Source organism: Canis lupus, chromosome 5 (assembly GCF_011100685.1).
Source record: "Canis lupus familiaris isolate Mischka breed German Shepherd chromosome 5, alternate assembly UU_Cfam_GSD_1.0, whole genome shotgun sequence".
Taxonomy (NCBI): domain Eukaryota; kingdom Metazoa; phylum Chordata; class Mammalia; order Carnivora; family Canidae; genus Canis; species Canis lupus.
This window is the reverse complement of record NC_049226.1, coordinates 16,758,176-16,772,221: the sequence shown is the minus strand read 5'-3', so window position 1 is coordinate 16,772,221 and position 14,046 is coordinate 16,758,176. Positions and strand designations below refer to the sequence as shown.

Here is a 14,046-nt window from a genome sequence, read left to right as displayed (position 1 = left end):
GGGCGTCCTTGAGTGTGAAGAAGGGCCAGCTGCGGACAAGGACATTCTACTTGAGAACGTGCGTGCATGTGTGCCCAGCGGTGGGTGTGCACTTGAGTGCCCGGCCACACAGTTTTGTTTTTTTTAAAGAGCCGGGATGGGTCTGGAAAGGGCAGCCCAGTCCATCCTGCTCTTGATCCTTGGCGAGTGACTTCACACAGCTTCAGCTTTCTCATCTGTACCATGGATGCGGGGGTGGCACGGCCAGGATTTGGGGAAGGAGGTGGTGGGATGGAGGACACGAGGGCATCTTGGAGATAAAAATGGGCTCATCACCTGCAAGAGGTGGGGATTGTTGTGGTGACCCAGGCTTGGGGGCCCCCCAGGGGATAGCCGGCTGACAGCGTGTGGGAGGAAATACCCTCCAATCCTGGAAGGGGCAGGGGTGTGAGGAGTGGCCTGCTGCCCTTGTAAAAAAAAAGGAAAGGGGGGATCCCTGGGTGGCGCAGTGGTTTGGCGCCTGCCTTTGGCCCAGGGCGCGATCCTGGAGACCCGGGATCGAATCCCACATCGGGCTCCCGGTGCATGGAGCCTGCTTCTCCCTCTGCCTGTGTCTCTGCCTCTCTCTCTCTCTCTGTGACTATCATAAATAAATAAAATTAAAAAAAAAAAAAAAAAAGGAAAGGGGCTCATCTTTTTCTTCATTTTTTGAATTACTAAAGGAGGGCAGCCTCTGTGGTGCAGCGGTTTAGCGCTGCCTGCAGCCCGGGGTGTGATCCTGGAGACCCGGGATCGAGTCCCACGTGGGGCTCCCTGCATGGAGCCTGCTTCTCCCTCTGCCTGTGTCTCGGCCTCTCTCTCTCTCTCTCTCTCTGTGTGTCTCTATGAATAAATAAATAAAATCTTAAAAAAAAAAAAAAAAAAAAAAGGAGGCAGGAGCAAAGGCCAAGCCCTCGCGGGAGCCGGGCCCATCCTTCAGCCCCAGGGGCTCCCTGAGGCCCTCCCCGGCTGGCCCGGAGCGCGAGGGCTGCCGGAGGCCCTGCCCTGTTTGCGGCGGGTCCCAGTCCCAGTCGGGAGCTCGCAGGTTCGGGCTCGGGGCGGCGCCCCTCGGACGGGTCCTCCGCGCCCCTGCGTGCGCCCCGCCCCGGGGGAGGGCGCCCCGCGACCTGGCTCCGCAGCGCGGCCTCGCGGGGACCCGGGCCTGCTGCCCTCGGGCCGCGACACCGCAGGGCCCCCCGCCCCCGCCCCCCCCCCCACTCCCTCCGCCCAAGAAAGAACGTCCAGGGTTCGGAGCACATTTTATTGTTTAAAAATCACAGCCGCGGCCTCCAAACCCGCGCGCCCGACACGGGCGTCCCGCGTGGGAAGCGTTTGTTCCGAGGGCCGGGCGGGCGGACAGACGGACGGGGCGGGGGGGGGGGGCGCCTCACTGCGCGTTCAGCTTCTTGGTGGCCTCGTCGATGGCAGCCAGCAGGCTGACCTTGAAGCTCTCCAGCACGGGCAGCAGGCCCTGGCGCAGGTCCTCGAGCGCGGGCCTGGCCTTCTCGCCGAGCGCGCTCAGCTGCTCGCTGGCCCTGGCGTGGTACTCGGCCAGGCTGGCGCCGCCGCCCTCCTTGAGCGCCTGCAGCCGCGCGGCCAGGCGCTCGCGCAGGTCGTCGCTGTAGGGGGCCAGCTGGGCGCGCAGCGCGTCCACGTGGGTGCGCGCGCGGTCCCGCAGCTCCTCGCCCAGCGGGCTCAGCTTCTCCTGCAGCTCCTGCAGCTTCTGGCGCGCGCCCTCGCGCAGCTCCGAGCCCAGCGGCGCCACCTTCTGGCGGTACAGCTCCACCTCCTCCTGCCACTTCTTCTGGAAGTCGTCCAGGTAGGGCTGCACCTTCTGCTTCACCTCCTCCAGGTCCTTGCTCATCTCCTGCCGCAGCACCTCCGTCTCCTTCTCCAGGTTATCCCAGAACTCCTGCGTGACCGGGCCGATCTGTTCGCGCAGCTTGGTCACCGTGCTGCTCAGGCTGTCCCAGTTGTCCAGGAGTTTCAGGCTGCAGGGGCGGGCGGAGCGAGGGCGTCAGGGCTGGCCTCCCGCGGAACCCCGGACAGCGCCCGAGCTGCGGGCCCGGCTCCCCGCGGCGGCCGGCGGTGAGGCCCGAGCAGCAGCTGCCCCCGCCGGGCGCCTCCCCCAGGGCAGCCTCTGGCGCGCACCCCGCGCACCCCGCGCCGCGTGCCCCGGTGCTGATGGACCGAGGAGCCGGGAGACACGGGGCTGGGTCGGGTGCCCCGTGCTGCCCGTCCCCAAAGCCGGGCCTCGAGGACCAGTCCCTATACTCCAGTCCATCGTCCGCTCCGAGAAGGCCGCCGGGTTGCTGGCCGGGAGCAGAGGAGGAAGGAGCTAAGGGTGGGGGGCGCGCTGCCGGGCGCACCTGCTCGGATCTAACCCCTTGCTGGGCGCTCCGTCCCTGTTCTCCCTAAAACGAGTTCTGAGACGGTGGTTATTGGGGGGATCCCGTTCCCGTTTCTCCAGGCCTTCAGTGGGGGCCCAGGAAATAGCAGGTGGGGATTCGGCTGGTCTGGCTGCATTTTCCCGCAGGCCTCTCTGTGCCCCCCAAACCGGCCACCCCTACCCCTGCCCCCTGCACCCCAGGTTGGGTCCATACTTCAGCTGTTTTCCCAGGGCGGAGGCTTCAAACTGGGCCACATAGTCTCTGCCGCTGTCTTTGACTGCGTCCACATACACGGTGGCTAAATCCTTCACCCGATCCCAGGGTGACTGGGGTTCATCTTGCTGCCAGAAGTGCCGAGCCTGGCTCCCTGGGGGTGAGAGGGGAGACCCAGGTCAGGCCCGCTCCAGAGGGCGATCGGGGCTGAAATGCCAGGCTTGCAGGCAGGGGTGAGGGGTCCGGGAGTGCCCAGGAGGGTGGCCCGCAGGAGCGTGGGAGAAGGGCCCCCACAGCAGTGGGCTTCCTAGATTGGGGTCACCTACCCGTGAGGAAGAGCACGGCCAAGGTCAGCAGTGCGGCTTTCATCCTGAAGGGACACAGGGGACCTGCGGGAGAAGAGGGTCCTGGTGAGTGGGGCGGCCGTTAGCGTGGAGGAGCCCTGTGCGCCCCCACCCGTTCTTCTGGGGCAGGAGAGGGTCCCCAGGCAGGGCACAGCCCGCAGCCAGGCCCCCGGAGTCCCAGGGACAGGGCCCGGGCTGGGGGACAGGCAGCGGCACTCACCAGGCGCTCAGGAGCCTGCCGGGCCCGCTCTCCCCGCCTATTTATGTCTCCGGGCAGGGGCAGGGGCCCGGCAGGGAGGCTGATAAGCCCAACCCAGGCCTTGCTGCTGCTGCTCACTGGTCCCAGCCATGTGGAACTCAGAGTTCAAGGATCATCCCTGTCCCCGGGGCCGGACAAATAGAGTGGGCAAACAGGAGGCTGCGCGGGGGCCACCAGGCCAGGGATCAAGGGGTCAGACGGTACTGGGGACTGGGGGGGGGGTGGGGTGGTTGCAGGCTTGCAGGTCCCCAGGATCGGGGTCCTCTGCACCCATCCCTCCTGGTGGTGGTGGTGCTGGGAGGGATGTGTCCCCCACTGTCCCCTGTGCCCGTGGAGCAGGGGAGTGGAGGGACTGAAGCAAGAGACAGCGGCTGGCCAGGGACCGCTGGGCCTCCTCCCGTCAGGAGGTGTGCTCCCCCACAGCCCCTTAGATTCCAGGGAGATTACTTTGCCCCCACCCTGCCTTTCTTCTCCAGAGGCAGCGGTCTTCCCACCAACACGCTGTGGCCTGTTTTGTCCCAACAGGTCAGCAGACCTCTCTGCAGGCTCTCTCAGGCCTCCCAAACCCTTGACCCAAGGGGCCTGTGGTGCCAGGAAGTGACCTGGGGACCCTGGGGAGGGCTCCGTGCTTCCCAGGTAGAGACTTGGGTGGGGGGGGCTCTGACATTTCAAAACAAAATCTAGAGACCCACTCGGAGTTGCCAACTTTTTATTTTGTCGCGTAAAAAAGTCAACCACTGTCTCCCCCAAATGCCACCCTCTGCCGCGCCCAGCACTTCAAAAGAGAAAAGATTTTTTTTTTTTAACATCATGAAAGGGCACAATGTCAGAACAAAGGGCAGGCACTTCAGTTGAATCCGTGTATCTTTGCCTGGTTCCTGTTTACATTGGAGTGCACACAGTGAGGGGCATACCGGACTTTAGGGGTCCCCGCGGGGGTGGGGAGGAGACCTCTGCAGTGGGAGGCCACAGGGGAGCTGGTTACTCGCTTCGCTCTGCCCCCGATTTGCAAAATCCTGGAGGAGGATCGCGAGCCAGTGCTGTAATGTCTCCGAGCCTCGGTTTCCTCTCAGTAGAAGGAGACAAAAATGGCTCGAGCCGTTGGAGGCGCAGGGAGCCCCGGTAACGCAGAGCACCCTGTGCCCGGGCTGTCGGCAGCGCCGCTCGGCAGGGCTTCTCCCGGGAGGCCCAGCGCCTCGGACGCCAGCTCACGGCAGGGCCTGAGTCAGAGCCATCAGCCGGCGGCCTCCCCCCGCCCCGCCACCTTGCACACCAGGAAGCTGGGGACAGGGGAGCCTTGTGCCCTCTGCCTCTGGTCTCTCGGCACGTCGGAGGCAGGGATGGACTTTGGATGCACCCGGGATAGAAATGCACCCTGCATCATCTGCCCAGGAATCTCCCTGCTGTCCTCCAGGTCCCAGGGCTGCCCGGCTCCGGGCTGCTCCCACGGTAGCCGGTCTCCTGATAAGAGGCTTGGGGCTGGACAGGCTCGGGTTTGAACCCCAGCCGTGTGACCCTGGGCGAGCTGCAGCAGCTTATCTGTGGAACGAGACAATGATGGACCATGCCATCCCTAGCGTCTCGGCAGGGGGGTACGGCAGGCGGAATAACGTCCCCCCCCCCCCCCCCCGCCCCAAGATGTTCAGGTCCTAATCCCCGGACCTGGGACTGACCCGTGGCAAAAGGGGCTTTGTAGATGTGAGATTACAAGGACGTTGAGGTGGGCGATTTTCCTGGGTTATCCAGGTGGGCCCAGTGTCAGCACAAGGGGCCTTGTACATACAAGAGGGAGGCAGGAGCGAGAAGAGACCAGGGGCCAGCAGCGCAGGTCAGGGCGATGTGCAGGGAGGAGGCCAGAGCCCGGCAGTGTGCGAGGCCTCCGGAAGCTGGAGGAGGTGAGGAAACGGATGTTCTCCTGCGGCTCCAAGAAAGGCAGCTCTGCTGACACCAGGATTTCAGCTTTGTGTGACCCCTTGGGACTTTTGACCTCTAGAGCTATACTGAGGTAATAAGTGTGTGTTGTTTCATGCACCAAATTTGAACATCCGTGGCAAAACCAAAAGGTAGCTGGCACTTCGTAACCCTTCTGTGTACCATAATCCCAATTTCCGGCATTTTATCCCCTTGCTCCCACTGAACACGCTTGTACTGTCAGCCCAGAGCTGAGACCTCAGGGACTCACAATTTTCTGTGCGGCCCTGACTTGCAGATGCTGAGATCTGGGGCCCCCGCTCCCGACTGACCCAGCCGCAGAGTCCACGGGGCCCTGCAGAGGAGCTGGTCTCACTGAACAGTCCGCCTGGGCCGCCCCTTGGCCCGCCCAGCTTCCGGCCAGTGGTTTAAGGAGCAGAGGCGAGGCCGGTCCCCTCAGGGGGCAGCTCATGGATGTCTCCGGCCAAGAGAGGCCTCCTTTCTTTTGGGGGGTAGAGCTCGCCGCACCCGGCACTTGGGGGATCTCAGAAACTTACTGGTTGGACTCCAAGCTACGTGCCATGGTTACGCCCTTCTCTTTGGTTCACTGCCGAAATGATTATTATGGCTAAACCTAATTCCAACATTGGTGTAGTGCCTTAGTGGCCGAAGCACTTCCACGATCGTCCCTGGAAAGCCCGGCAGGCAAGTATTTTCGCTGTTGCCTTGCGTATGAGAAGACAGCCGCTCAGAGCTGCCAAGAGCCGCCCTTGGCCTCCAGCCGCTAGTACTTGGCGCTACCAGGAGCGGGAGTCAGGAGGCCTGGCTGCCGGCCCTCCCAGCCCGTGTGTTCTGATCAGGGGCTCCTCGGTTTCCCAGCTCAGGGATCTCAAGGTGTCGGGGCTATGGAGTGCCTTGACAGCATCCTCACAAGCAGCAAATGTTTTCTTTCTCTATCGACGCAGAGAGAGAAAGAGAGAGAGAGAGAGAGAGAAAGAGATCACAAGCAAGGGGAGAGGCAGAGGGAGAGGGAGCAGCACTCCCCCCTGAGCAGGGAGGCCCACATGGGGCTCGAGCTCAGGACCCCAGGATCATGACCTGAGCTGAAGGCAGATGCTTCACGGACTGAGCCACCCAGGTGCCCCCGCAAGCTTTCTTTTTTTTTATTATACTTGATCACTAGCGTGTCTGTCTACTGTTTCTACTGGAGTGCAGTGATTACTAGGATTTCGGAGAGGAAGCCCCTGTGCCTCCCAGAACCGGCCTGCGGTGCAGCCGGTCCCCGTGAGAGGCGTCCAGGGCCCACGGACTGCGCTCGCTGCTTAGCGAAGGCCCCCCAGGGTGGGCGCCGTGTCACCATGCCCTCTTTCCTTGGTCTTGGGACTCTCCAGAGTGCCCGTTTCTGAAGAAGGTCGCCAAGGCGGCTGGCCCTGGCTTCCTCGACACACGCGGGAGCGCTGCTAGCTGACTGCAGCAGTGGAGTTTGCTCAGAATGATTAGCGACTCATTTCACAATTCACGTCCCAGTGTCACACTGGTCAGTCTGCACTGGAAGGACTCTGTCCCCTGCTAGGCTTGGCACATAACAGACACTCAACAAATATTTGCTTGATGAGTGACATTGGCACACTAAAGGAAGGGTCACCAGGATGGTAAAGGGTCATCTGAAGGGAGCCTTGGGAGGAAAGTCAAGCGTGAGGAACTGCTGTGCATCACGGACCCCACTCGAAATGACTGAATGGGGAGACTTGGGCTTGGGATGGTTCCAGCTGAGCAGGAGAGGAAGGAGCCCCCGCCCCCACATTTCCTTTTTGACAGTTTTGTCGCAGCTCCTGGTGATAGATCCCCGAGTTAGGCCATTCGTCGGGGCCTTGTAACCCGGAGCCCCAGGCACAGGTGGCTCATCTGTGACCTGCACAAGCCGAGGCTGGGTGCCTTGGCGGCGCACCAGCCCTCTGAATTCCTGCCTTGGATGGGGAGGAGTGTGGGGTGGGTGGGCAGCAGAATGTCAGAATGAAGGTTGGGAAGGATCTGTGGACACGGCTTCTGCTTTCTAGAGCTCAGATCTCTGGTCTTTGTCCAGGAGGGCAGCACCCTGCTTCCTCTGGACGCTCATCCCACCTCTGGCCCAAAGGTGCCCTGGCTGAGTTCACGGGGGCGGCACTGCTGTGAAGGTGGTTACGAGATGTGAAAGGCACTGGGCTATGTCGCTGCGTGCTCCCAGAGACACTCACTCGAGCCTTCCCTGGGTGGGTTCGCATTCAGACAATTTCTGGAAGACGGTCCTTGGAAGGCCCTTTCTGTTCTAAACAGTCCCACAGGGACTGTCTGGTTCACCGTGGATGCAGAAGCTTTTGTAAGTTCCCTCTTCTATTCTTTCTACAAACCCAGTCCGTACTTCCAGCTTCAGCAATCTTCCTTCAGAGAAGCACCTCGAGCAGCTGTCTCTTAGCCATGCCTGGGACCATGCTGGGAACTCTACCCTGCCCTCTGGAGTCCAGGAGTAATAAAAGAGGAAAGCCAGAGGAGGAGTCCCCTTTCTGGCCCAACACTTATTTGGCAATCCCATCACTGGGCTGACTGGCTAAAGGCCCCAAGTCCTTGAGGACCTCCTTCCACTCCTTTAAAAGCACCCTTTCAAAGAATCTGTTTTCTATCCAACTCAGCAAACTCAGATGCTCCCTCCTGAGGGGGCAGAGTCCAAGCTGGGTGCTCGGGGACACAGTGTGGGCTGAGTGCAGGCTTCTAGAGAATGCTCCTTGACAAGGCGGGGTGAGATAATGGATTGCTCAAAGCTCCACCCTATGCTTGTTAGGCTTCTTCAACCTCCAGCCTCCACCCACCTGGATGCTTCTCCCAGCTAGACTCTGAACCACAAGGCAAATAATATATCAACATAGGATCGTAATCCGGTTTTTATTTTCACAACCCCTGGTATTAAGTTTGTAAGTTGAAAATTGCCCATCGGGGGAAAAAATAAATAAATAAATAAAAAAGACTAAAAGTCTTAATGCAACAATTTGGGTCTGGAGATCTTTTTAATTCATTTTTAGTTCAACATAAATGAGAAAGAAAAAATACTTTTGACATTTTCAAAGAGCAGAAATATGAAATTATATTCATATACATTCAACATATACGGCGCATATCGGTTACTACGATACAAAGCAATGATCTTTTACAAGTGTAGTTCGCAAGATGGCACGGTTAATAGGCTCACTGGCTTTCACCCGGGCGGCTGCTGCAGGATGGCGGCCTGCTCTTCCATCAGCACAGTACCATGTAAACAGAACAGGCTGGGCGCGGGGGTGAAGGGGCAGCTGGGGGCATCGGCGCTGGAACGGGCCCAGAGAAGGCAAACAGTAGCTGTTCGGGCCTTCTTGGTAGCGTCCTTCTGGTGAGGAGTTGGTGGCCTCACCAAGTGGAGGGGACATTGGGGACCATGGAAACGCGGGACAGATGCCGAGAAAGGCTCTCGCATTGCAGAAATCCATTTGAGGGGTGCTGGGTCCAGGAGCTGAGCTGCCAGTATCTGTGAGAAGGACAAGCTGCATGGGGATCCTGTCAGCAACATCAGGATGGCCATGCTGGACACCCGCTTTTCTTCTGTGCAAATTCAGGATGAAAGACTAGGAGCGGACTGGGGACCCTTCACTCTCCTTTTCCAGGAAAAAGGATCAAGAGTCAGAATATTGGACATCTCTTTCTTGCTTTGAAGATCGAAGGAGCTAGGCCAGATCCTCTGTCGGCCCCCAGCCAGCAGAGAAGACTTTGGTTTCTAACAGTGAAGAAACACAAAGAGAGCGGCAAACAGTTGCTGTTGCGTGGGCACTGCTTGCCCTGGGGGGGGGGGGGGGGGGAGGGAGGGAGGAGACCACTACACCTGTCACTAGCAGGTAAGAGCTGCTCACAAGTACAACGTCTACAGAAGGTACTCTGAACAAAAGGTGCAAGTCACAATTCCAATAGAACAGAATCTGGTTAGACATTTCTCTTTTAAACAAAAATTCCTTTGTTTTTATTTATTAATAATAATAATAATAATAACAATAATATCAACATTTACCCAAAACAATTCCTACATGATCAAGAATTAAAATAGGGGCTGAGGATGCCCAGGGAGGAGGAGAAGGTTAGGAGGGAGGCAAGGCCCAAGACAACCTCCTGTTCTTGCCTGTGTCAAAGAGGCTGTAAGGGAGAAGTGTATGTGCGCGTGCGCAAGCGTGCACGCATGTATGAAGAAACAATCCTTGTATAGCACATTGTCAAATGAGAATGACAGGTGACACAAAAAGCATAGTGTACCACTGTTGGGTGTTCAGTCTATGGGTAGAACCAGCAGGATGACAAAGGCAACCAACTTTCCAGGTTGTAAGAGGGGAGCTGAGTTATACACCAAAGAGAAGGCTCACACTGAGACACTCTAACTGGCAACCCCTCAAGGCCAGGCCACTCCCGGCCTCCATGTTAACATTCTGATGCGATCCTGGCTGGGCCAGACAAGTGTTTCCCTGGGTCCCAGCAGGAAAGACCTTCCCAGGGTTCAGACTTGGGGGGTCTTTTTGTTTGTTTGTTTTCACTCTCTTTCTGGTCTCCAAGTGCCGGAGGCCATCGCCCCTTCCTCTCTCCCTGTCCCTAGCACTAAGATTCCAGAGGCTGTTATCTGTTAGTATTTGCTCCTGTGGGTAAGCAACACAAAGGAATGGAGGGTGCTCTGTGGGTGGAGGCTGGGGAGGGGAGTGGCTCTGGGTCTCCTGGCCTCTGTGGTTTTAACTGCTTTGTTCTTCTGTCTCAACAAAGGAAAGAAAGAAGGAAAGAAAGAAAAAGAAAAAGAGAGGGATAAAGAAGAAAGAAAATCACCTCCAAAAGAAAACATACCAAAAAAAAAAAAACCAATTCAAACCAAAACCAAACCAAACCAAACCACCAACTCAAATATACCAAATACACTTTCACAAAAGGTGACAAACGTGGGTATCCTGTTTATTTCCTTGGTGACTTGGTCATACAAGCAAACATGGCAAAACCCGCTCTGAACCCAAAAGAACCACACACTGATGAACCAATGTGAGGAAAGGAGCCATGACATTCTGGGTGGACAGAAACACAATGGCAATTTGGCGCAACGCTGCTATAGATACTGTTGGTTAAAGTCAACCTTTTCATTCCCGAGCTGTACACAAACCTGCAACAGAGAAGACACAGAGGAGAATCAGTCCGGAGCAAAAGGCTCCAACATTCACCTGAAAATTTTCACGAAATGCAACCGGCTCATGTGACCTCAGGTTAAGAGGTTTGCCACGCGGAGGCTCTAAGATGGGTTTGCAGGTGGCTTAATGTTCGTTCACGGTTTTCCGTCCCAGCTTTCAAAGACAGAAGCTGTGCCACCCCCTGCGTGTCTGGGCTACTCCAGCCCAGCTGGCCAGCATGCCTGTTTCCTACCCCTGGCCTCTGATCACGGAGTTGTCCCCGTCTGGAATATTCCTCCCATTGCAGCACAGCCTTGAACACTATGGCTAGACATGTTGTGCCACTGGGTTTCCTGCTTCAGGACTGTAGTTCAGAACCGTCTTTTCCTTATCACCGGGGCAGAGGTGCCCTGTCCTCCCAGGCCGTAGCTCACTTCCGTTTCTTGGGAGGCGAAGGCACTTTCAACATGTGTCTTGTCCCCATAATTAAACCAAGGGACTGTGGCCAGCAGGTATTCTCTGTGTTCCCCACCCACACCCCGGAACCAGCACAGTGCTTCATGTGGCAGAGCAGGACGATGGGAGGACCAGGACGGGAGGAGTGGCCCCGTCCAGGTCACTGGCCACCGCGCACAGAAGGAAGCCCCGATGGATCAGGAGCCGGCATGGGGCCGAAGGGAGATACTCACTCTCTGTTCCCTGTTACACGCCTGCCTGCTCCATGCTGAAGGAGACCTCGGGGTGCTTGTAGCTGAGCAGAATGTCTGTAATGCACGTGGATGGATAGCAAGAGGAGTTTAAATGCTGGCTGCCGTCTGTCAGGTCCGGGTGCTCGTGACCAACCAGACTCTCCCTGCATTCTGCGAGGCCAGAAAGAACGTGTGAGATCTGCAGGGAGCTGGGGGCTGGAGGTGGTAGGTGGGCAAGGGCGGGAGAGGGGGGAGAGAAATGTGAGCACCCTGGAGCCCGACTCCCAGTCCTGAATTCAAGCTCACAGCATGCCGTCTGTGTGTTAGTGGCTATGGGCTGGGCCAGGACTCCTGCCGCCACACTGTTCCTTCACTATCTCCCTGTCAAGCACATAGACGCCGCTCCTGCAGAGATTCACCTCTGGCACGGAGCTGGCCGTTGTACTGCCTGCAGGCACTGATTATGGGCACTCTCTGTGCTCCAGGCATCATTGTAGGTACTTTATACTAACCCAATTAACCTCACAGAACAATCTAGTTTGGGCCACTCTATGGGTGGAGGACCCTGGGGCCCAGAGAGGCTAAGTGCCTTGTCTGTGAAACCCATAAAGGGCAAAGTCAGGATTTCTTGCAGACTTGTCCATTCCACAGCTTATGCTTTCTATCTCTTATGCTACCCTCCCTTCACTGGTGCTGAAGAGAGGGGGACACAGTCACTTACAACACAACACCTCCCAATCACTAGAAAAATAGTATTAAAGCAGCATCTTAGCAAAGCATTACAAAGATAGACGTGATGGCCCTGCACTCAGCCAGCAGATACGCTCCTCTGTGCACTCATTCTTGATGGAGAGAAGTGCGAAGGGCTTTGTGTCCAGACCCCGTGGGGAAGCTGTGGCTTCCCATCTTCCCATGAGCCCTTCATATAGAAGAGGCCAGTCACGGGTGAAGACAGGGGAGGGGGGCAGCCTGCATAAGGCCCTTACCCTCATTCTCCCCATCTTGAAACTGCTGGCTCCCCATGAGTGAGGACTGGCTGAGAACAGCATCTGACATCCGGGCAGAGCTAAGTGCTTTTCCAGCCACGAGACTCATTCCTGGCAAGTTATCCAGTTGCACCTGTGGAAAACAAATAGGAAAAGTCGGAATACCAGAGACTGTGCCACCCTCAGGTGACCCTTAGAGACAGCGGTTCCCTCGAATAGGGGGGTGAAGGGCAGCCTCAGGCACCACTCCCAGACACGCTCTCTCTGAGGTGGGTGCCATCCACAGGGGGAGGCTGCCTCACTTTACCCCATGGGGTAGGGGTGTGTGTGTGTGTGGGGGGCCGGGAGGGCATAGTGAACTTCCATTGGTGGTCACATGCCCTCAGCAACTACATGGCCTTCCAAAACCGGGTTTCTGACTTATCCTCAGCACCACGCGGACTTGGCCCTAGGACAGCACCGCCCCAGAAGCACGGCAGTGCTCTATACCTGCCCTTTGCGGAGCCCCCAGCCACAAGTGGCTAATGAGCACCTGCAATGTGACCAGGGTGACTGAGGCACTAGTTTATTTCATTTAAAACACATTTAAGTATGAACGGCCACATGTGGCTAGCTGCTACTGTATTAGCGCTGCCCTAGGAGTTGGCTCTAGGACAGCAAAGCTTTCCGGAACCAGATTAGTTCCCTTTATCTGAGAAGGTCCAATGGAGCCGTCAGAAGACTAACCAAGAGCCTAGGGTTCATGTGCTTGGACTGGAGCTTAGACTGTTCAGGGAGAAGTTCAATAACTCAGACCAGAAGGAACAGAGCAACTACTCTGGATTTCTCAGGCTAAGGTTGGGAGCATAGGTTTGACTGGTCTGTGATTCAAAGACATGCTTGCAGAGTTGCCAGGGGTCCTGGACTCTGGTTGAGGAAAATGGAAGGGTCGACGTGACCCCATACCACTAAGGTCTGCTGTCAGGCTTGGGGCTGCTAGGATCCCACTTTCAAGAGGCAGGAGGGGGCCGACATACATAAGCATCATCACTGTTCTGGATCGTGTGGTGTCTCTGGAGGGTCCGGGGCCTGTGGTGCTCATTGACAGGGGGGCGTGCAGGGTACCCAAGTCCATTGCGATCTGGTAGCTCCATCGCTTGTCCCGGAGAACTTCGATCCATGCAGTTCCCTATGACAGACTCTGAGGAGATAGAAAAAACAGGGTCAGCAGATCTAGAGTTTCTCCCCACGCTGCCAACTCCCATCAAAGAAATGTCTTGCCAGAGACAATAAGCAGTGGTGAGGACCACACGTGAGTGGTCTGCTAATCCTCGTCGGCTGGTGCTGGTGCTTGTGGGAGCGTGGACCCGCCTGCCAACCCCAGGGATCATAAGCACTCCCGAGAAAAATCCCATATGAGGGCGGCTGGCTGGACCACACTGAACCTTTTCTTTTCTCTTCATTCCTCTGCTGATCTGACAGTGCTGTGTTTCCCAAGCCTACATCCACAGAAGAATCTTTCCTGGAACCTCTAGCCTGGAAGAATGGCCTCTGTTCTGTGGAGGCCTTCTCGTTCCTTCCCTGGCTGCCACATTAGTGCACCTGCCCAGGCCTTCTTCTGCATTTTCCACTGCTGTCCCCAGCTGCTTCCATGGCTCCTCTACTCTTTATATTTCTACCTTGACCTCCTTTCTCTCCTCACACTTACTTTGGTAATATCATCTGTTTTCATGGCTTCAACGCTATCGCCTCTTTACCTACCTCTAGGGAAAGAATTCTTGAAATGCTCTTTTAAGAAGCTCCAGATCCGTAATACCCAACTATTTACTAGAGAGATGCCTTTCCCTGCAGTGCTAACTGACATCTAACACTTAAACATGCCCAGCTCCAAACTCATCAACACCCCCTACCCCAGGTCCTCTTTCAGACATTCTTGTTTTGGTACCTTATTTCCTTAATCTTCCAGATATGAGCTCATGGGATTCCTATTTGTTCCTCCTGGTTCCACATCACCTCAAGCCTAAAGAATCTACCTCTGCATGCTGGTCACTTCAATCCCTCCCTTTCC

The 14,046-nt window shown here is 56.9% G+C and overlaps 2 protein-coding genes across 9 annotated transcripts in view; both read right to left on the bottom strand.

The window, feature by feature from the left end:
* Positions 1-1,265: 1,265 nt before the first annotated feature.
* APOA1 (apolipoprotein A1) lies at positions 1,266-3,278 on the bottom strand. The gene is made up of 4 exons (XM_038536053.1): positions 3,186-3,278; positions 2,948-3,010; positions 2,622-2,775; positions 1,266-2,009 (listed from the first exon to the last, which is right to left on the bottom strand). Exons 2-4 carry the CDS (start codon positions 2,988-2,990, stop codon positions 1,406-1,408), a joined length of 801 nt encoding a protein of 266 aa, XP_038391981.1. The 5' UTR covers positions 2,991-3,010; positions 3,186-3,278; the 3' UTR covers positions 1,266-1,405.
* Positions 3,279-10,097: 6,819 nt separating this feature from the next.
* Positions 10,098-14,046, bottom strand: part of SIK3 (SIK family kinase 3) — a 240,358-nt gene continuing 236,409 nt past the window's right edge. For 4 of the 8 annotated variants that reach the window (XM_038536044.1, XM_038536049.1, XM_038536048.1 and 1 more), the window contains 4 exons: positions 13,016-13,179; positions 12,000-12,132; positions 11,014-11,229; positions 10,098-10,320 (listed from right to left, as the gene is read on the bottom strand). In XM_038536044.1, the coding sequence (XP_038391972.1) occupies positions 11,027-11,229; positions 12,000-12,132; positions 13,016-13,179 (500 nt within the window). In that variant the 3' untranslated portion in view covers positions 10,098-10,320; positions 11,014-11,026. Of the gene's footprint in view, positions 10,321-11,013; positions 11,230-11,999; positions 12,133-13,015; positions 13,180-14,046 lie in introns of those variants that run through there. The other 4 variants (XM_038536047.1, XM_038536051.1, XM_038536052.1 and 1 more) reach the window with 2 other exon arrangements.

What these genes read in the sequence shown, in the direction of transcription:
- APOA1 (XM_038536053.1), bottom strand. Translation starts at nt 2,990, where the DNA reads ATGAAAGCCGCACTGCTGACCTTGGCCGTGCTCTTCCTCACGG. An exon ending in GGCCGTGCTCTTCCTCACGG is followed by an intron (nt 2,776 to 2,947) that starts GTAGGTGACCCC and finishes TCTCACCCCCAG; the next exon opens with GGAGCCAGGCTCGGCACTTC. An exon ending in GCCCTGGGAAAACAGCTGAA is followed by an intron (nt 2,010 to 2,621) that starts GTATGGACCCAA and finishes CCGCCCCTGCAG; the next exon opens with CCTGAAACTCCTGGACAACT.